This window comes from Patiria miniata, unplaced genomic scaffold (genome assembly GCF_015706575.1).
Source record: "Patiria miniata isolate m_02_andy unplaced genomic scaffold, ASM1570657v1 HiC_scaffold_24, whole genome shotgun sequence".
Lineage (NCBI taxonomy): Eukaryota > Metazoa > Echinodermata > Asteroidea > Valvatida > Asterinidae > Patiria > Patiria miniata.
The window spans coordinates 566,757-589,630 of NW_024037063.1; the positions used below are offsets into that span (position 1 = coordinate 566,757).

At 39.9% G+C, this 22,874-nt stretch overlaps 1 protein-coding gene across 1 annotated transcript; it reads right to left on the reverse strand.

Moving 5' to 3' along the window:
* Positions 1-3,087: 3,087 nt before the first annotated feature.
* On the reverse strand, positions 3,088-22,874 carry LOC119731894 (5-phosphohydroxy-L-lysine phospho-lyase-like). The gene is made up of 14 exons (XM_038205181.1): positions 22,787-22,874; positions 22,509-22,601; positions 22,146-22,217; positions 18,225-18,343; positions 16,804-16,963; positions 15,221-15,295; positions 13,007-13,100; positions 12,206-12,319; positions 9,302-9,384; positions 8,024-8,124; positions 7,255-7,379; positions 6,298-6,452; positions 5,057-5,146; positions 3,088-4,473 (listed from the first exon to the last, which is right to left on the reverse strand). The coding sequence occupies exons 3-14, from the start codon at positions 22,196-22,198 to the stop codon at positions 4,071-4,073; spliced, it is 1,572 nt and encodes a 523-aa protein (XP_038061109.1). The 5' UTR covers positions 22,199-22,217; positions 22,509-22,601; positions 22,787-22,874; the 3' UTR covers positions 3,088-4,070.

A 22,874-nucleotide genomic window follows, 5' to 3' on the forward strand; every position in this document is an offset into this window, starting at 1 on the left:
TTGCCTACATCGTTATTACATCAAAGCAAGGAACAGACGATGCATTTCTGTATTGTTCATGTTTTCTGTAAATTTAAACAGAAAAAACGTGCATAAATTAATTGTAAAGGGCGCCCACGCGCGCGCTTTGGTTAAACACCGCACAGTTCACTAAGGCCTAGGGAGGGGGCGCTAACCCCACTGCCAAAGACGTCTTGGGTCTTCAGATACTTATCCCTTCCCAACCTCGACCAATTCACTGAGGTAAACAAAATCAGCTTGTGGGGAAGATTTGCAAGAAAGAAATTTGGAACATTTCTACTGCCCTCCGGCCTTGCTTCAAACATCTGGACATCTCACTGGATTTACCAACAGTCTGTCCTTAGATAGCGCCAAAGTTCGATTATACTGAAAGAAACCGAATTTTTCCTGTCCCAAAAAGATTCACAAAAAGCCTCAAATATCATTCAATCCTGCATATCAAGCTTTATTACTCTTCGAGATTTATGTTACATACTTAATTTCAATCTGAAACTTAAGAATTTCACTAATTTATTAAAGGAAACACACAATTTAAGTAAACACAATTTCAACAAAAATAACAATTACATAGGCCTACGTGTTCCCACGGTCTCAATGCACAGTTGTGTGAAGTGATTGTGACATCACCTACACACAGTAAGGACGCGTTTTGCATGTTTTAAACAAAATGATTTAAGCTTCCTTTTTGTTTCAAAAGGCCAATTCTGCATTAATTGATTTCCTATACGTACGTTCAACATTTAAAAACCATTTAAACTTTAAAAATTGCATTGACGGATAGTTTTTATATCATAATTTACTATAAAATAGATCTGTAGATGCATGTACACTAGAAGCTATATAAGCCTTTGAATGTCAAAGGCAGTAGTTTTTTTAATCATTTTATTGACAGTCTATGAGCACATTTCTTCCACGCTGCAACATTTTCAACATCAAAAGCCGCCCTTTCGAAAACCCAAAACGACTTCTTTAGTATCTCACCATTCTTTCAATTATTCACTATTTAAAGATTTCCTTTAATGAGCACACATCAAATATTCAATGCAATCCTTCCACATTCATCGACTGTTACAAACAGACAGTCACGGAAAAGTAAACCAAACAATATCCACCATTGGCCACCATTCGCTTCACTTCACGACTGTTAAAAAACAGCAGAATTCTTCACCGACTACCATTCTCCACATTATACCACTATTAAACAAAACAATTTCTTCAACCATGCTAACCTCAGATATGGAATATACACATGCTTTTAGCAAAAACCCAAATTCGTGGCTAACCCATAAAACGGGTAAGCATAATAGTTACTGAAATTCCGTGCTTAGTAATCTGAAGACTAATCAGCTAATCTGAAGACCAACCAAACTTTATCACAAAAATATTACTCTGTCTTATATTAATAAAGGGCACTAATTGCACCACTGAAACATTACCCGAAAGTCAGTCTATCTGGTATGCTTCAATTTAGAAAAAAAGTCCATTTTCATATTTTTTTCCCCCCATATATTAACCCATTAAACAGAAACCCTACAAAAAATTGATCAATGGATTTTAACAGCCAGTTGATATTCCCATTCTCAAAACAAAAAAAATATTAATTTTTTACAATGCTGCAGATTTTGTGTTTCAATTTTCTCGGCAAGCTCAGCACCTTTTCAAACACAAATTTTCAAAGTCAATATTTTTCCCACGATCTTTGACTGCACGCATTGATATTCCTACCTTACTGGAATTTGTGTCCTTGTGGAGAAATTTCTTTGTTCTCGTGTAGTAAAGTTTTCGAGTTTGAAAGTGTAGTTTCAAAATGCTCTTATTTTAACCGGCATTAATTTCCTTGGCTGAAATTCAGAATTAATATCCCTTTTCTAAAACTCTTCCATTTGCGACAGATCAACATACCATGGAAATTCCTAATTTTTGAGTAAAGTCCATATATCTATTTCGTTATAACCTCGTGGAGACATATTCATCGATTGAAATTGCCCCGTGAAGACGTATACAATCTTTTGTTCCCTATTGTGTGCATGTCTCTAGAGGGCACGGTGTATCAGATCTTCCAAACACAATCACGAACATACCTGAGGACACATACAATCTGGGTAATAATGAATATTAAGTTACAACACAAACACGTCAATCTATCATTAACATAAGTTAAGAGTCTCAGTACCAGCCTCTAATACTTGTGAAAATGCAATCTTAAACTATCATAAATTCTATAAATATAGGAAACTTGGGAAAAAAGCATTTAAAAGCTGAGAATAGATGCCTGCGTCTGATACAAAGCAAGGAAAAGCAAGAAAACTTAGTATTTTTTTGGACTACAATGCTTTGGTTGGTAATGGCCAACGTCTGGGTACCTGATTTCTATCCTTTGGTAAAAGCTGCTAGCCATGGTAGAGATCCTTTATATTAATCCAATGTGGATCAGGTGAGATCTCGCGAGTATTTACAACTTTATATCTCCATTGAGATATATATATATATATATCATGTGACCAGCTCCACAAAAAAGGGTATTAAGGCCAAAAAAAAAAGTCTCCGGTTTCTGGTATGCACGCGCCTCGCTGTAGCCATGCGCGTTGGCAAAATGAAAACGTTTTTTTTTCAATAAAAGATGATGTCTCAAAACCGCCAAACTCACTGGTTTGACTGGAATCCTGCTACTGCACAATTTTAACGTGTTTTTATATGGAGTTATGATCAACAATAAGCTTTATGTGGCCTCTCTGGACTACCATATATTTGCACTAAGTTTAGTCGGGCACCATTTGCAGTCATGAGCCGACATTTAAAGCCAAAAAAAACAGGTAAAAAAAAAAAAAAAAGCCGCGTCACCGCACCACTTTTTGGGCAAGCTCCATACCAGAAACCGGAGACTTTTTTTTTTGGCCTAAGTCGCGCTGTGTATTATCGTGTAATGGTCCGCTCAATGTTGAGAGGGTGAACATTTTGTCGAAATGTGATTTTCATTTTTTGTCATAAACGACATCTTTATTACCTACAGTTTTATGTTTCATTCACAGAAATGTTGATTTTGATGAATAAAACGAAGAAAAAAAATGACTATTTTGTGTGCATCGTTCTGTTGTTCTACAACAGATTCAGCTATTTCAAAGCCTGCGTTCTCATTTGTGTAATTTGAACTTAAGGAAGTAATTAATATGTAAACACGTTATATCTCCAGCACGGGAGGGGCTATGGAGCTCTATTGTATACCAAATGAAAGCTTATGTTATGGGCTTTCCAACCATGTACATGTATATAACTAAATATCACTTTTTTTGTGACATAATACCCTTTGTTGCGGAGCCGGTCACATATGTAAACACAATATTAAAAAGTAGTTTATTTTACACTTGTTGACTGCTGAGATGGGGGATATGGGCGTCTAGTACCCAAGGAGAAGCCACGGGTCATAGATGCTACGCGAAGGGGATAAAAATGACATATCCAACATCACAGCAGTCCACAATTGTTTTGTTATATCGTGCCAATAAGTCAAAAGGATAAAGGCTTGCAAATTACTGTGCAAGACGTAAATCAAATCACTGCGGTGTGACCTTTTGTATTTAAACTGCAAGCTTTCCTGCCAGACATGAGACTGAGCGGTTGCAGTTCTCAGTCGCGTGCGCAGTGCATATGAGGTAAATTATATGCAAGCAGTGTATATGAGGTAAACGATTAGACCAATGAAATTACAGTATCTAAGACACCATGTAACTAGTATGTGTATGTATATCTTAAGAGGTACAAACATCAATATACCGTTTTTTTACTTTTGTTCAGAATTACTGCCTTAAGTGAGCTGCAATGATTTCTTGTGTCTCAATAACTTGTAAGTGAGTTCAAGAATTGATTGATTTCAATCAAAGTAAAAAAAAAAAAAACACAGCAAATTAAACAAAAACACAACATGACAACTTTGTAATTTTGTATCAAATTCGGAAGGTGCCGTCAGCACCACTGTATGCATATGAACCAAAAATGTGTAGAATTACTGAAACACAACAATCAACAAATAAAAGAGGGGGAAAATGATTAAATTAGAGATCAATCTTCTGCCTCTTCTTGGGCCTGCTGATATTGGCGTTCAGGTCATTCACGTCTTCGATCTCGCGGCTGGGGGAGAGGTCGAGACCCGAGTCTTCAGACAAGGTGGTGGGACTGTCGTTGCTCTTCGATGGGCCCGAGATCAAGTCATCCTCGTCTACATCTACAACGGGCAAAAGGAGGGGCTTGGCAGACTGACGGTGCACCGGAAGCTGCTTGGACTTGGCCACAGCTTCGAGCTCTTCGACCGAGAAGCTCTCGAGCTCTTGGAGAGCCTCGGAGAGCCGGGCCAAGAGGTTGCAGGCATCCTCCATAGAGAAGCACATGGGCGGCTTGAACTTGAGGACGTTACAGAAGGGTCCCTCCGTGCTGATTAAGATGAACTTTTCTCTCAGGCTGTGACAAGAAAAACACAAAACAAAAACAAGAGGTTGGGAAACATGAAAACAGTATTCAGCGAGGCTTAGAGAATCTCTACGCAGTCTCAAAAGCGATTGGACTAAAATGAAATACGATCATTTGAGCCTTAGTTGTAACCAAGACATCAGAAGTCAATCACTCGTCGCCCTCTCTCGAATCAAGTTAAAGGCTATTCAAATAAACCACTACAAAAGCATTTCTTTGTCATTGTTCATTCCATGGTTGTGACTGCCTTGATCACCACTCTGGTCCATGCAAAACTTTCTGTTGTTGCACTCTGACAAATCACTATGACAAATGTATTAAAAAAATCATCAACAATTCTGATGATGTTCCCATTAAAATGCTCTGCAAACAGACAACGAAAAATGAGGTACAGGTTCACATTCCTATTTTGTACAATGCGTCTGGAGGACGTTCTCGCGTTCCGGCAAAATCAGACAGAACTGGGCAGAGGTCGAAATGAGGGACTGTAGTCATTACGTGGGTTTTCAGTACCCGAGTGAGCTAATAATTTCTAAATCAGTTTCGGAACTTGGGCATGTGGCATCTAACTTACAATTCAACGATGTAAGTTGCCTCATTGGCAGCTGGCTCCTGGGTAGCTCTGTCTTGGACTAGCTCAATGCCAATGAACAAGCCCATCCCCCTGATGAGAAAACAAGAAACAAAGTTAATGATATAAGACAATGGTGTTGCTCGGATGCATCCCAGCTGAGTACAGGAAAATAACGGGTTTCAAGCCGAGTTGTTATCGAATCAGTTAGGGGCTCCGTGCACAAGTACCTCCTCAACGGTAAGAAAGGGAGAGTTGGGAGAGACAACTGGGAGTAACATAGACATTCTAACGTATTAACGAAGATGCCCGATGCCCGAGCAATGATACCTTGGGTTTGTGCACAAAATTAGTCATGCGTACTTTGAGCTATGGGCTCCGTGCACAAGTACCCCATCAACGGCCAGAAAAGGAGAGTTGGGGTGACCTAGACTGGTTCCTGATCCATCCACTGCGTATTTTGAATGTATCCAAAGTTATTGGAGGCGGGATTAGTCTCGGAGACCATCTCAAGTTGAATTTGAATGTATTCGCGCGCCAAAGATGCCTGACTCTCACGCGAAGACGCGGTGGCTATGACTTTTGCACATTCAGGAAGTCATGCGTCTTTGGCGCACGAACCAGTACAGTACAGTACGCGCACGCTGGGTGTCCCGTCCATGGAGCTCTCAAAAGAGGTAAAAATGCGCCCTCTTTTGTTGGCGCACGGAGCCCATACGCACATTAACCAGTGCGAGCACGCAATGTGTCCCGTCCAAGGGGCTCGCAAAAGTGCGCCCCCTCCTGCTCACGCATGGAGCCCGTTAGTCAATTCACAAGTCAATTGCAGCTTTGTCAGCGTTCACTTGCGACTTGTAAGCTTGTAAAGTAACTTGATACTGGATGACTTTTGATTGTCTTTTGTTGTATTGTGATGACTCGAAACTTTTGTTTCTATTTGCTAATTTTATTTTCATTTAATTCTTTCTTGTAATCAAACAAAGTGTTCCTTGAAATCGCCCGGCTTGGAAGCCAGATTCTCCCAGTGAGATGACGAAGAAATGTTTGGTTTTAGAAGTGGGAAAGGAAATACCAAGATTTGATCAACTTTTGCAAATCAACAGAGCAAAACATTACTGTGAAGTCACAAATTTTGCATTTGCGTTCATTTTTTAGCAGAGTTTGAACTGGCATATAAATTGAGGCCTAAAAGCCTTTCATTTTATTTTCCCCTGAATTTTCCTCCTGTTCTCATGGACTCTCACCTGACATCACCGATGATCTTGAAACGTTGCTTCAATTCGAGCAGTTCCTTCCTCAGAAAGTCCCCCACAAGGGTGGCATTTTCTCTCAGATGCTCGTCCTCGATGATGTCCATGACAGCCATGCCTACTGCACAGGACACGGGATTGCCTCCGTACTGCATAAACAGACACGTGAAATGGTCGAGTCAGCAGCGCAACGGCTAAACGGCAAACACCTGTTCCGACAGGTGTTCAAGGGTCGCGCTGGGAAAGAATTCCATATTGGGCCACCACTCAGACCTCCTACAATAAGTCCATGGGCCATGACAGAAAAAGCTAGTATTTTAAGAATTTTTGTACTCCTTAAATACTGTTTTTTCATCAGATTTACAACTTTTGGTACATTTCAGGTCATATTAGGGAATATGAGTGGTGGCCCAGTATGGAACTCTTTCTTACGCTGAACCAAATTATTCCGCAGATTTGTGTGAAGGTTCAACATATGAAAGCTAGGAGGGAGTACATTTAAAGACCAACTGCTGCAGTGGTTTGGAAAAGCTCCAGGGTCCAGTAAATGGAAGCTTGAGGCCAAATAAAAAAATAATCATGTTTGTCGTCCCCACATGCTTACTTTACCCGACCACCTCCTTTTTCTTTATCGTACATTTGAAATATAGTTTGTCTTTTCATCCAGCAAAATTGTAGATATGTATGTAAGATAGGGTGGTGGCTCTTTTGGACGCAAAGGTATTAGCAAAAGAGTCGAGAAAATGGACAAATCTATCTGCCATCTTGGAAAATCCGTGGGGGGGGGCTGCCTCCTTCTTTTCTCAAAAAGCCTGGATGAGATACCCTTTTTTGTTTTTTACTTGGCCTAATGCACAAAGTTTGCCTGTTCGAAATACAAAAAAACATGACATGGGGCTAAATTGATAGGCTGTAACGTTTCTAATCTTTTTTTGTCGAGTGGCCACTTACAGTGTTGAAATACTGGTATCCACCACGGCCCATGCTGGCTGCAATCTCTGGCGTGGTTACCACCGCAGCGATAGGGTGGCCGTTACCCATAGGCTTGCCCATAGTCACTATATCAGGAACAATGTCTATAGAAAAAAAAAGAAAACCTTCCAGATATACAGCTCCTGGGGGGGCATAAATAGAATTTATTACTATCCTTATAAACCTAGGGTCAATGCCGAGGAGCTGAGCACAAAAACTTTCTAAGCACAGAAATGTCCTGCTTAGCGAATGCAGGTTACCAGCTTAAATGCTATGTTATGTCTTTTGCTTGCGACCGGTTCTCCGCTAATATCTGCTTACCATGTTAAATAGTTGGAAAATGTTGTCTGCTAAGCAGCTGCATATAATGGTCCAAATGATCAAATTAAAAACTAGTTTAACTTAAAAAGACTGTAACTGGTGAAATATTTTCAGGATTTCAAGGGCACTATCCGCTCCGTTCACAAGTACCCCCTCACCGGCAAAAAGACTACAGTTGGGGGTGACCGAACGACGCCATCTTACCTGACTCCAATTTTGCCGCGACGCATGGCCGTACCACTGCGTGTACATAGTACAAATCCGCTGGTGTAGGCTACGTGCGTCACACACAAAGTACAAGGAACGGTGCGCGTCAACCAGCTGAATGTCCCACCCACGGGACGTCGTTGCCAGGTAAAAGGGCGCCCTCTTTCGTTGGCGCACGGAGCTCATGGGGGGGGGGGAATTACAATCATCTGAAACTTACCAGATCCTTGTGTCTGGAAACCCCACCAGTGCTTTCCGACCCGGCCGAAGCCAATTTGAACCTCATCGGCAACACACACACCACCAGCCTGATGAACATGCCTGACACGAACCAAAAAGAAATTTTAAAAATCTCAACTTAAAGGGTCCATCCATGAGATGAATATTTCTGAGGAACACATTTTGTGCAACTTTCTATTCCTTTTACGGATATGAAACTATTTGACATTCCTTTTTGGTTAATTTTATTGAAAAGTGCACTTCTTTAAACAACTGACACAACAAGGAATCAACTAAGTTAACAAAATTTAAAATATCAAAATACCCAAAATTCTGGCAACTCCTGATCCTGAAATAACTATAAAATTTAGGTTTCTGCCTGCAAAAGTGTGATGCAATTTCAGGCAGAAACCTCATTGTTTTGGATATTTTGCTGTTTTAAACTTACGCTTTAGCACAACCACCAAAAAGGCACCAAAATCCCATTGAAAATGGCATATCAAAAATTGAATTTTAGGTTAAATGGCAGCAAAGACCTGTGCATTTTCAAGAATTGCATTAATAAAATTACATTGCATGAACCCTTTAAGTCGGAAACAGAGGAATGGGTACATATATTAAAATGTGTTGCAGTCAAGAGTTGAAGTCAAGTGGTTCACGTCAGGTCAAATTAGAGGATCAACAATAACAAAGGAATGCCTTTGTCGCACTTAAATACTTGAATCGAGACTGAATGACAGGTGATTGACTTGTGATTGTTCTGCGTGGATATAACTACAACTCGCTGTTGTGAGAGCAATAAGCCAGTTCCGTATTAAGCTGGGCAGCCGCACAATGATATGGGTCATGGGTCATTCTGGATAATTCAACGCTCATCGAAGGCGCATATTGCGCAAGGAGATGGCGCACGACACTTGCACGTTAATTACGAGTAAAATGGGCGTCCGCGTAACATCGCATATCATCACGTCGGCAATTCTTTCCCGAATTACCTTTGACTTGGACTACTTCATCAAGATGCCAAACTGGCTTATTGAGGGGTGGGGGCGGGGCGACAGATTTAACAGCTTTGAGCAAGTTCAGTTGGGTGATTAGAGTCGACTAGACCACCATAGTCGATCTAGATGTCACTAGGACGCAGAGTGGTTTGACTAGCTAGTCCAACTGAATCAACCTAGCCAGGGAGCACTGTTTCTCCAGTCAATTTTGTGAGTTACATGTACGTCACTGTTTCAAGATGGAGGAAAGGTAAACTTTGGCAAGTAAAAAGAGGTCTTACCGAAAGACATTCCTGAAGTAACCGGGGGGATACACAAGTTGTCCACCACAACTCTGGAGAGATTCGGCAAAAAAGGCTGCAATCTGAGGTACAGAACAGAACAATACATACGCTCTATTCCCTGTTTCTCAAAAAAAATCACCTGTTTCCAAAGGAAACGAACACGTAGGTAAATGAACAATTCCAACAGTGTACTGTCCACTCAGAAACTGTAGCATTCCTGGGTGGTCCACAAATCCACTATTCATCCCGCCGAGTCCACTAAAATCCACTGATCTCTGTAAAGAGGGAGATATCTGTGGAAAATGGAAGGGGGTCTGCACGTCCGACGGCCAAAGACAGTCCTGGTCTTCCAGTTACTGATCTTGAGATCTTCAACTCTCTTTGGAAAGCCAGGGGGTCGTTTACTAACTCGACGGCAGCCTAAATCTTTGACAGTCTAACACGCGGTCCTTCTGTTTTTATTTATTTAAATTTTTTTTCCTGAAAAGGGAGGCATTCAGAATCTCACCGAAGCTTTTTGGGGAGCAAGATAAACACCACTGTAAACCTATGGATTCCGCGCTTTGAAGTACGCCCTCTGAAGTACGCCCTCAGCAGTAAAAATGCAAAGCGTAACTGAAGGGCACTTAAGTTAAAGAAGGACACGTGCCATTGCGGCTGTGCACCTACTCTCGGGTAAATTTCCCTCAAAACGCTCATTCGAGAATACGAAAGTTGTGTGAACACTGCATCGCATACGTGCGCACTGGTGTGTTTACGCTATGTGAACATCACTGGCACTCTTAACTAGGCTGTTGGGCGCCCTCTAAAGTTCCCGCACGGAGCACATAGGCACCCTGCCCATTCCTTAGGTAAGACTCTGGATGCCTCCCTTGAATGCTTCCGTCGGTATGTCTTTATTTCTTCCTGAAAACAATGACTCACCTAAATGTAGGCCCGCTATGACGGGGAACCTGCGATACAAACTCAAGAAGGAATACGGGATCGGCCAAAGCGCCCAAATCCGCAGCCGGAAGGACACAACCGAGATATATTAAGGCATGCGTTTCTAAAGAATCTTACAAAATGGTCCTACACTGTATGTACGAGACTGCCCCAACACAAACCAACACAGCAACTAGAGTATGTCTGAAAGGGCTTTATTATGACCAGAAATTTCAGATTGTGAAATAATGCCGAGGTTCAGTTAGCGAATTGAAGATGGTCATTTCTTTTGACAAGAGGTGGAGAAGTCGGCTTCTTTTATTTTTGAAGTCTTATGGGGAATTTGTGATGGGGCAAGTCCCTCTGAAAAGCAACAAAACCTGCCGTGGAGAAGTCTAGTACCTGGTGGCACATACACACTGAATACAATAACATGGAGAAGTGCCAAATGGTCGCCATTCTTGTTTTAAAGTTGCTCCAACTTTTTTACGTGAATATACACACAAAATGCTGAAAATCAACCTGAAAAGACAGATTATAGACAGGAGAAAGAAAAAACAGGATTTAGTAACGATTTATGAGAATGAGTTAAACGTGAAAAATGATTGACCAGGGGTAAATGCCACAGCTAGGGTTCCTGCACCTTCAGGTCAATATAATCCCATGCCTTTTCCGTGACTTTTCCCATGACTTTTCCACGACGAAATCGTGAAAAAGGAACAGAAAAACCAACAAAACAATATCCGTACATGCCAACTTGTACATAAAGGCGATTTTCTTTTTAATCCAAAAATGTGTCCTGATACAGCAGTTCCAGTCCCACCGTTAAAGCTACAGTCCATCATTTGTAATTTGTGCATTTTGTTCGTTTGAAGCAACAAAAGAGTTCAAAATCTAATGAAGGATACTGAGCAACTAACCTGATGAAGTTTCAGCTAAGCTTCAGCTGTACATTCCGAGAAAAACAGCATTCTAAGATCTCAATTTCAAATCCAAAGTTACTGAATCATGTTTTGAATTGTTTTGAATTGCAGCTATAAGCGACGTCGCGCACTGATCCGACGAATTATAACAACCGCGCGCGTGTGCGTCGTTCCAATACTTGTGCGCGCTGCGCTGAATAACAAAACGAACTACTAATTTAAATTTTCCTACGGTGCTTCTTAAGAATCACCGTTGGAAATGCCTTCTTTCGTTGATTACTTCAAAATGACAGCTTGCCAGAAAGAATAATTTCACAGGGAGTTTAGTCCCCTTACTATCTTTCAACCAAGTTTGTTTTTCAACAATAATTACGCCAGTTACTTTTCGGATGGCTGCAAATGATGGACTATACCTTTAAAAACATAGATAGGCTATGCCTTCCTTAAACCCGCAAAAATCCACTTGAAACCATCTGATGGATTTTGACGGATCTGGGTGAGGGGAAAAAAAGCAAAGCAAAAAGGGGGGGAAGGAAAGAAACCGTGCTGAATCATGTACACAACAAATCAGTGTACAGTAGAACTTCACTATGACAAACACGCTGGGGTCCACAAATGATTGTTCACCATAGCGGTCGTTCATTATAAGCGATTTTCAGCCACCATCGTTCAATATTGTCATATGTCAAATTTGGGAGTCAAGGATATGTATTTTTGATGCAGCCAAATGTTGGGTATACCGGTAGATGTGTGCGTTATAGCGGAGTTCTACTGAAAGGAATTGTTACTTTGGTGCTATCACACATATATGAAATGTGCTTTTAGGGTTGAAATAATTATTTTAGCTAAATATACCACGAAATCGATAACATTGCCATAAACAGCAATGAGAACAATCTGCTGATAGGTCCAGTAATTTAGTCACACACATACAGCCAAAAAAACCTTTAGAGGAAACCTTGGAGATCAAATGCGATTTCGTTCAAGTAGTCTTACAGCTCTACTAAGCAAGTATCTACAGAAGTAAAAAGCGCAGAAACCGTAAACCACGTACCTTCCTCCCACCAGCGTGTGCTTTGTCAATGGTTACTTTGACGTCGTTCGCGAATGCCTCGCCGGGGTTCTCTGCCTTGCAGTGTTCGCCTCGGAACATATCCGGGGGTGGCACCTGCAAATGTGACAAGAATTTCATCCAACAAGTTCAACAAGACATTTATTACAGCAAAATAAAAATAACAATACGATCATACTGCACTGTGTTAAGTGCAGATAAAAGACTAAACTAACTGCTCCATACAAGTGACTGCAGTTTATCAGCTGATGATTAGCCTTCTTAGAGGCTGTGGGCTCCATGCGCCAACAAAAGAGGGCGCGTTTGGACGGGACACCGCGTGTGCGCACTTTAATTCACGCGCAAAGTACGCACGACCTGTTTTTATCCTGAATGTGCACAAAGCCAAGCTACAGCGTCTTTGCGCGTGAGCGTCAGGCGTCGTCAGCGGGCGAATACGTTCGCACAAAACGTGCAATGGTCTCCCGGACTAATCCCCGACCCCAATAACTTTGGATACATTACAAGTCCGCAGTGGATGGACCGGAAACCAGCCTAGGTCTCTCCCAACTCTCCTTTTCTGGCCGTTGATGGGGTACTTGTGCACGGAACCCATAGTCATGATATCGGTGAAATCTCTCACATTATTAGAATTTTGTTCTGTTTAAAGTTTACATTTTGATTAACCCTAACGCCCCCCTCCCTGAAATTGCTAACTGAATATGCATTAAATAATACATGGTTTTGTTGAAGTTTGTAGCTTTTGTTGAAGTTTGAAGGCAGAGAGTTTGAATGAGAACTCACCACGTGGACCCACTTCTTTTTGGCGTCTTTGCCCAGCAGTTTGTGCTTGTAGGGACTGATGGCAAGAACATTCTGAAGGTGGCCGTGGTATGCACTATCAAAATAAAGAAGTGAAATAAGGATGTGATGTTTACATGTTTAAACGAAAAGCTAAACGAAACCCGAATTATAAAAGGGACCTGCGTTCACGTGATCTTCCTTTGAGTTAAACATACACAGCACAAATAATAAACGATGTTTTCAAACCTTTTTAATTTACGAAATCTAAGACGCACTGCAGTACTTGATTACATTTAGGTACTGATACATGGGGGCTGTATCATAAGTCCGACACCTCAAAGGTCCAACGCCCCATATGCGGCGTAGGTCCGACACCTCATAAGTCCGACGCCTCATAAATCCAACGATGGACAAATGCTGTTTCGGACTTATGAGGCGTCGGAGCTATGAGGCGTCAGACTTATACAGTGGCGGACCTATGCGGCGGAATAAATAAATTTTATGCCTCATCAGTCCGACGCCTCATAAGTCCGAAATTTCACTAGACACTAGACAGTTTGTGTCCTAGAAAAACTTGTTCTGGTGGTGTGATTTTCAAGCTTTGTTATTGATTTCGATGGAGCTGATCCTTTTGTGCGTGGGAGTTGGCACGCAAAAATTACCAATCAATGAATTGATTGTCGTCAACATGTGGCATCGACCAGACCAGAATACATTGACAAAAATAAGTTGTTTACCATGCAAGCCCGACACTTTATGAATTGAACACTTTATGGCCTTCATTCAGCTTTTCAAAATTTGTGTATGCGTCCTTCCAGAGGCCTCCCATCACAAGAATGGGTTTATCCCGTAAGGTTTTGTCAATTTTTCCTGTCTATTCAATAAATGATTCCTATTCATTCTGAAAACTCAGACACAAATCCTCAAGGATACATGTTCAAGGGAATTAAGACATTTGCAAACATCAAAAAAACAAAACTACCAAATTATTAGGAAATACTTAACTGGACTGTTAGTGAATGACAGACTAAAGCATCCCGTAAAATCATGGCACCTAGTGTGCTGACATTTTTGAGAAAAGTGGTATCAGTTTCCAATGCTGGTCGGCCAACGAGCGTTGAAACAAATGGCTTTTTTTCAATTACTGACCCCCAATTTGTGCCATTTAGTTTAAGTCCACATTTTCTTTGCAATCGGTTACACACCTATGAACGGGTACAAGCCAGCTAGACTGGTTCCCTGACCTTACAATTCCCTGACGTCTATAAATTGCCCCGGTTCATCTTAAGTGTGGTCAAGGAACCAGACTACAAAAACATGATTGTTTTTCTTTGTTTTAACAGCATCTGCGAATACTAAACGTCAAACAAGTCAATGCAACAATACTTGCTTAAAAATACTAACCCCCAAATCCATCCATTTCTGAAAATTACAGCAAAAGCAAATGATGTATACTCCCTTTAAACAAGAAATTATGTTGTTTAAGATATTACGTTTTACTTTTGCTTCCGATTAAAATCAACAGGATTTCATTTGTCGACTGTCGAATGACAAACAAAAGTTGTAAGTATCGTTGGTATACTGAATAGGACTGGGAACTGGTACTAAACTCCACATTTTTGGCCGAACAAATAATAGTTGTTATTTCATCTGGCATGGCTTCAGTGCTAAAAATTGATTATTATATTATGACTAGGTCCCTTGAACAGCTGTTGTGTGGAGCAGACTAACAACATCTGTGGCTTGTACACTACAGGCCAAAATATTACTAAGCACCATACAAGGTTGATTTCGTCTGGACTTGTAACTGGGTCAACTACATGTGCACCTGGTCAGTCTAACTGTGCCACACATTTCACACAATGCAGTGATGAACTGTAGATGTCTGTATGTATGTCTGTGTACGGACAGAAGCAGGCTTTTCTGCTTTTTCAGTTTTTTTAAGTACATGTATGGTTACATGTAAAGACAACAGACAAAAAACGAAAGTTTCAAGTTGATCTGATTTAAGATTATACAAAATCTTGCAAGTATACCGGTAATAGAAAAAAATTACAAATATATAAAATCAATTGATGTCATCATGAAGTCACCAGTTGTATTTTTGCAATATATTCTATGTATTAGTTTCACAATTTTTTACAAAAGAACCTTGTATACCGGTACATGTGCTATTCATAATGTAATGGTAAGAAAACTTGGTTATATGCTTACTGGTCAAGAGTGATGACATCTTTGTGGCCGGTGTATTTCTGTGCCAGCTGGATTGCCAAGTCGTTTGCTTCCGAGCTTCAAAACAAACGCCAAAATACAAACAGTTAAACAAGGGAGAGGTTTCTGAAAGAGACAGCGAGTGAACAGTCGAATCTGTTACAGACCAATGGGCCTTATTCACGAGTCGGCCATATTGAATTGGAAGTTAGGTAAAATCTTGATTTTGGGAACATGCGAAGAGAAATGAAAGCAAGTTCATTTATAATAAATTCCAGTCTGCTTCAATGAATAATTTAAAGTTTGTTATTAAACATTCCCTAATATTTAAAGCCATATTTTAAAAAAAAATGACAGTAAAATAAGGCTGCATTGTGCCTGCATAAATAGTCTGGCGCCATCCCATTACACAGTTAACAATTAATGAAATACATTCAGGGAACTCGACAAAATTGGCCAACTCGTGAATAAGGCCCATAAGCCATTTGCGAGTAAAATTTGAATAAAATCTTGAACGCTGACTTAATCCAATGCTTTGCACGTTTTAACTTTGCATTCTCCCGACCAAAGAGACTGTTACTATATCACGTGAATCGGGGCGAGCCTAAAGCCCGGTTCATACTTCACGCGAATGTGAATCAAATTTGACGTCATGAAACATTCGCTGCGAAATTCGCCTGAGTTAAAATATGTTCAACTTTTACAAATTCGCAGCGCGAATACTTGCCATGACGTCACAAATTCGCATTCGCTTTCGGTTGAGTATGAACCGGGCTTTATGCTAGCAACCCCAAGCATTCTCACCCATTGTGAACAATGTATTGGTACTGAGCGTCTCTTACGTAACTGTGCAAGAGATTGCTGCGAATCATGTGATTAGCAAGAGTGTCTTTGGTCTGGAGAATTCAAAGTTAAAATGTGCCTAGCATTCTGAGCAAGTCAGTGTACCAGATGTTTTTCAAATGTAAATCCCAAAGGTTATAGGTGACTTGCAAATGGCTTATTAATCCACACACTATATATACCTCACACTCACCATACACGTACAATAACATACGTACTGGAATTCGTATCCTTGTGGAGACATCTGTTTGTTCTAAACTAAAATTTTAGAGTGTGTAAATCTAATTTCAACATGCTCCTATTTTAACCAGAATTTATTTCCTGGGCTGAAATTCCGACCAAATATCCCTTGAACATAAAATACTTCAATTTGTGACGGATAAACACACCTTGGAAATTCCTAGTTTTTGAGCAAAATCCATATTTATATCTATTTTGTAAAAACCTTGTGGAGACGTATTCACCTATAGAAATTGCCTTGTGGAGACCTTTACAATCTTTTGTTCCCTATTGTACTCATGTATCCATAAGGTAGTGAATTACGAAACTGCTTCTCAATGAACTAATGAACCAACAAAAATCGCTTGCATAAAGGTGAACCAATATAACAGCACTGAATATAGTTTCCGAAACCTGACAAGCAGAATCAACAACCTCATTAAATTTAACCATGGCCATAAAGCTTCTCCTCCATTTTTTTTCTTATTCCTTTAGGTTGTTGTTTTCTTTATTGTATAACTTACCCAGAGTTCACCAGGAAGCAGACGGATAATTTCTCAGGCATTGTCCTCGTTAGCCGTTCAGCGTACTGCACCAGGGTGTCGTGAAGAAATCGGCTGTTGGTGTTGAGGATGGCCATCTGCTCCGCGGCCGCCTGAACCACTCGTGGGTGGCTGTGACCGACTGTAAAACAATGGGGGGAGAGGAGATGCACATTTGATTTTTAAGCCACTAGCCAAGATCACAATTTCGTACAGGCTGACCGGATATGGGTCATCAGGGAGACTTTCCCATAGCCTTGTGCACACATTTTTTCCAACTTAAATGTGCCCTAATCCAATCGTATCTTGTCCTTTTCCCACAAATTTCGGTATTTTTACTAATTAGACCACGAGCAACAAAATAACCTAATTGCGATGGTAAAATTTTGCATTTTAAGGGGGGGGGGGGCTGTGCCATTAGGAGACAGTTATGTGTCTTCCTTATGACCGGTGTCTCCCTATTATAAAAAAAATAACAATAACGTGTCTCCCTAATGGTACACTTAGTAATATCATTATCATTATAACAGGTTCTTACATAGCGCTTTTAACTAAGATCAAAGCGCTTTACATCATTTATTACCCATTGGGCCAATTAAACATACCAAATACCATCTCTAAATTTTTCTATACTGATAATGTCTTTCTCTCAGATCAAAAAGTCTGATTTCAGACAAAAGTCTGAAAAATCTCATGCCTGAATCTCTCACGGCATATAGGGAAACCAGACCTCGGTATTTCAGATTTATTAAAGACGGAAGTTAACTTTTGTTTGAACAATAGCAAATATATGGCTTTAGATTTTGTTCTTTTTTTTCGAAAGACTTCTGTTGGATTTTGCTGACATGACCTATGATTAATCACCACTGTCAGCAGAGCGATCAACGGCAACAAAGCAACAAAACGAAAGCAACAAAATCCATTGTCTGATTCCCCAAACAAGGAATCCAAGGTTTTTACAACAGATTGTATTTTGCAATCCCTGAACCTTAACCCTCCTAGCTGCTTGAACAGTCACAGACAGTCAAAAATTCCATCCACTTCCCATGCCCTGCCTTTTACACAGGCTAGTCACCAACAGTCAGATCGTACTTAAAGCAAGCACTCTGGCTAGTCAAATTCAGTCAACAGACAAAAGCAAGAAACTGGTGGGCACAATCACCCTCAGTCAAAAGCACAGCTGTGTCAAGTTACGTAAACAGTTACAGCCAGTCAATCCTGCTTTATGTGGGCTGGGAGCTCTTAACTGTTAAAAACGGTCACTTGAAGTTGACAACTTGGCAAGAATGCCTTTTGGCATAGGAGGGTATCAGTAGGTAAAAGAAAAAAACAAAACTGCACCGATGGGGACAATTGAGTGCAGCTTCTACATGTAGTTTCACAGAAGGAAGTATGAATCTCACCATGACAAACGTTGTTGATGCAATCCAGATATGCATTTCCTTGTTCGTCGTACATGTGCTGACCCTTGGCGCGGACTATCTTGAGGGGGCGAGTAGGGTACCATAACCTGCAGGCTTCACTGAAGGAAAGAGGGACAAACAAGCAAACAGGTCACCTGGCAATCTGACCTCCGAGCTGCTTGACTGCATAATTAATGAACAGTGACTGCAAGTTCATTGTATGCAAATTCAGTCTACATGCACAGTACATGGAGGTCAATCTGCCCACAATGGAACAAAATAAACAAGACCTAACTCCTGTACATATTGAAGCTATTTCCTCCACAAATGTAACACATACCGGTACATGTACATGTATGTACCACCCATGTACCACCCATGTGAAATTACATTGACTATTATTGTTGCTTGTTACAACAACTGATAAAAAAACACCACAATTTAGATTCCATAATTATATACACAACATGTATGCATTCAAGTCATGTAAGGCCAAAAAAAAAATAAGTCGGTCTCTGGTCAGCGCGCGCGTCGATTTTAAGCATGCGCGTCGATCTTCTTTTTTTTTTTAAATGTTCCACGGTAGCTCCAACAGCGCCCTCAATTTTCGCACCTCCTCAATTTTTTTTTACCAAAGAGCACCAAGGAATGGGAAATTGCACCAAGGCAAATGATCGAAAGCACCAAGGCAAATTATGGAGGCCACCAATGTACATGAGGACACCAAAAAAAGCAAAATAGTACCCACCTTGTCTGTACAATCCAAGCTGAAGAAAAAAAAAAAAAAAAAAAAAAAAAAAAACCGCGTGGCCGCGTCAATTCCGGAACTTTGGTCTGACCAGAGACCGAATATTTTTTTTTTTTTTTTTGGCCTAATACTGTACACATATAACCACAAGCCTACAATACTTCATTGTGATTTTTTCTGGTTTTTTTCCCCTCGTTTTTAAAACTCTTATAAGATGTTTTATGAGATTATTTTAACATTCTTATAAGATTCCAGTATAATTCTTATGAGATCTTACTCGTTTACATATAAACTACTCACAAGATTCTTATAAGATTCTCATAAGAAAGATTATACGATTCTTATAAGACTTCAAAACTTTAATAGCGTACATAAAATTCCATAGGGTTGTCTAAGGGGCGTGGCTTACTCGCAAACGGTGATAGGTCATTGTCCCCCCCCCCCCCCCCCACAGCAAAAGCCATGTGGATTTTTATGGAAGTGTGCCCCCCTAGTTGGTGCTATGGCCCCCAGACGTTCAGGGCTGCGGTCAGGGCTGCACGGAACTGACAGCATATTAGTAACCCGCTCATGCATAATCCTAGAGCATGTACTGGCCTACGTGCACATTCACTGGCCTACATGCACATTTAATGCATGATTTTGCAATGCCCCATTACAAGGCCATAGTTATATCTAAGGGTTTCTAGTGATACAATGGTAACATCTGCTGAAGTGTTTATATAGCCACCCAGTAAGACCTAACTCTTTGAACTTCTACAGTGCAATATAGTTCAACTAAATCTTGTTTTATGCCCACAGACAACACACAGTTTGCACTAACCCAGACTTTGGACTCGAGATCAGCCCTATTTCAATAATCATATTCTTTGCGTGTTTGCTATTTTTAGAAGGATGAGATAGGTACACATGCATTTATGCAATATAGCTTTACATAATCACTCTTGGAGATAATAGCTTCATACATTATGTACAATGCTTTTTATATTGTTATATTTCAACTTTGTCCTACAACAGCTGCCTAATATTGGATTCTATTTTAAAAAAATGGAGAATTAGAGATTTAGCACCGTTGACATATCGAAGTTACTCAATTGTTCAATATTATTTTGATATCGATATTGCCGATAGCAATTTTTTAATCATTATCAAAATATCGAAATTTTCGATATTGAGGAAGTATTTAGAAAATATCAAAAATGCGTCAGATTATCGTCAAAATAAATCTCCCGTTTGTGCTTTTACTTTATGTTTAACATTTACTGTATAATGAAATAAAACTCAGCGGCAACTTGTGCTTGTGACTCAAAATAAAAACATTTGCGAAATGCCAAGCGGCGTCGCTTTGTGCTCTGCGTTCGCTGGAATTCGCAGCCTCTTAAATGTAAATCTCAAAAGAAACCGCCCATATAATGGTACTGGACAAACTAAGGCCAAAAAAAAAAAGTCTCCGGTTTCTGGTATGCGCGCACGTCGCCGTAGCCATGCGCGTTGGCAAAATGAAAAAGTTTTTTTTTCAATGAAAGATGATGTCTCAAAACCGCCAAACTCACTGGTTTGACTGGAATCCTGCTGCTGCACAATTTTAACGTGTTTTTAGGTGGGGTCATGGTCGAGAATAAGCTTTATGTGGCCTCTCTGGACTCCCATATATTTGCACTAAGTTTAGTCGGGCACCATTTGCAGAAAAAAATTCAGGTAAAACAAAAAAAAAAGCCGCGTCGCCGCACCACTTTTTGGGCAAGCTCCATACCAGAAACCGGAGACTTTTTTTTTTGGCCTAAAGATTGATTTTTTTTTTAATCAAAGTTTCATCTTTATGGTCTTTAACGTTTACATGGGATATATGAAATATTCTCGATATTGGATTTCCGATATATATCAATTATTGAAAATTCTGATAATAACGGTGCTTACTGGAGATTTGACATAGAATTTCAAGACAGGTGATAGTAGTGACTACTATTTACAATTAATTTGGAATGATTTTATTTAAGAAAGAATTAAAACAGCTACCCAAAAAATGAATTCATTATTTACAAATTTTTTTTAAAGCAAATACTGAAAACTCATTATAACAGGAATGACATCTGATACCATATTTTAAGAGCTCTCATGATCCAGAAAACATACGGAATAAATGCATGGCAGTTTTACTGGACACTGGACAGTAATTGCATATTATACAAATATTGAATGCTTCGAGTGGTGTAGTAAAACTAGCCTCCCGAGGTGATCCATGGACATTTTATTTTCCCGAGGCGAAGCCAAGGGAAAATAGAATGCTCCATGGATCCGTCACCGAGGGAGGCTAGTATTACTTCACCACGAGATAAAGCATTCAATATTTGTTTTATAACACTTCACCCACAGATTCTGCTTGGTTTTAAGATTTTAAATTACTTAAATCTGAACACAGTTGAAATAGACTTCAATTTCGATGGTGGAAAATGTATTTCTCTCTTCCAAACTACCCCTTCATGAAATGTTTGAACCCAACTCTGTGGCGCGCTCTCTTTGGAACAAAACGCGCTACGCACAACGCGCACACCAGCATGCATTTGCACACAAATACCTCGCCGTGGAAATAGTACTTTGGTTGCTAATGGTATAGTACTTTGGTTGCTCTGGGCATAGTACTTTTGGCCGTGCACAGAATGATAGCAAAAATAGAACCTAGAAAATATGTGACCTGCTCTCGGCCAATCAAGACACAGAATCTGTGGGTGAGGTGTTATAACATCTGATAGCACGTATGTATATTATTCACAAACACTTTGTTCAATCATACTAGTCCAATGCATTGTGTACCTGCAACAATGTGCAATTATTTTTTTCGTACAGATTGGTGAGGAGGGGCTAAAATATGATTTACTGGCAGATGTTAATAGAAAAAAAAGTCCCCTAATATTATAGTGCTTGTTTTAGTGTAATTGGACATGTAGAAGTTTAAATATATAATTGTCCACTATCTTTATTCAGTTGGAAAAAAATGTATTTAATAAATTTAATCATTGCATTGGTTTGGTAATTATGGTCAGTTTCATTTGACATTTCATTTTTTGAGATTTTTGTTCACATAGCTTTTTAGTAACACGATGTACATGCAAGTTGCACTGAGTGTGCTTTCAATGTTTTTATGATAATTATGTCAATTTGAAGCATGTACTCACCCGATATGTTTTCTGCGCAGTTCTAGTGTCTTTTCCTTTGGAAGCATTTCCATGTTTGTGATCTGAGTAGGCCTAACATAGAAACAAAAATAGATTAGCAAACCTAATAGTCACTTTAGTTTAATCATCATGATCATCCATTGTGAATGTGATCGATCAAATTCATGGCCCCACACATGCACAATGAAGCCCCAGACAACAATGAACAATGCCTCAAAAAGTAATGCACTTGTTCATCATGTTCATGTCGTACGTACGTTTATTCTCACCAACGATCACCTTTTTATCACATTAATCATGTTAATATAAATCCAATGACAATGAGTATCAATCGAAATCTTAAACTGGGAAATTATGGTTTACCTTGTCACGAATAGTCTATTGTTGTGAGTGGACACTGATGACGAACCAAAAACGATCGTTCAGTACTGCACGACAAAAGTACCGATGCGCTATCTGAAAGTGAAAATAGAACAAAAATAACAATATTAATAATAATATTATTAACAACAATGGAACACGATCATGACGGTGCCGTTTTGTTTTGAAGATCATCAAATTTGTTTGATCATCTCTGAAAAACTGATCATAGCCGATCAAACATCCATCATTTTTGTCCATAGTCAATCATTCCATGATACCTCAGCTGGCCAAATCATATTGTAAATTCTTGCCGCCGCTTTATATACACGATCGCACTGTCGTCATGCGTCGCAGCTGTAACTTAAC

Coding starts and splice junctions, on each gene's coding strand:
- LOC119731894 (XM_038205181.1), bottom strand. CDS start 22,198: ATGGAAATGCTTCCAAAGGAAAAGACACTAGAACTGCGCAGAAAACAT. Junction 13,101..15,220: donor GATGTCATCACTCTTGACCA/GTAAGCATATAA, acceptor TTATTTTGATAG/TGCATACCACGGCCACCTTC. Junction 9,385..12,205: donor CACACGCTGGTGGGAGGAAG/GTACGTGGTTTA, acceptor TCTGTACCTCAG/ATTGCAGCCTTTTTTGCCGA.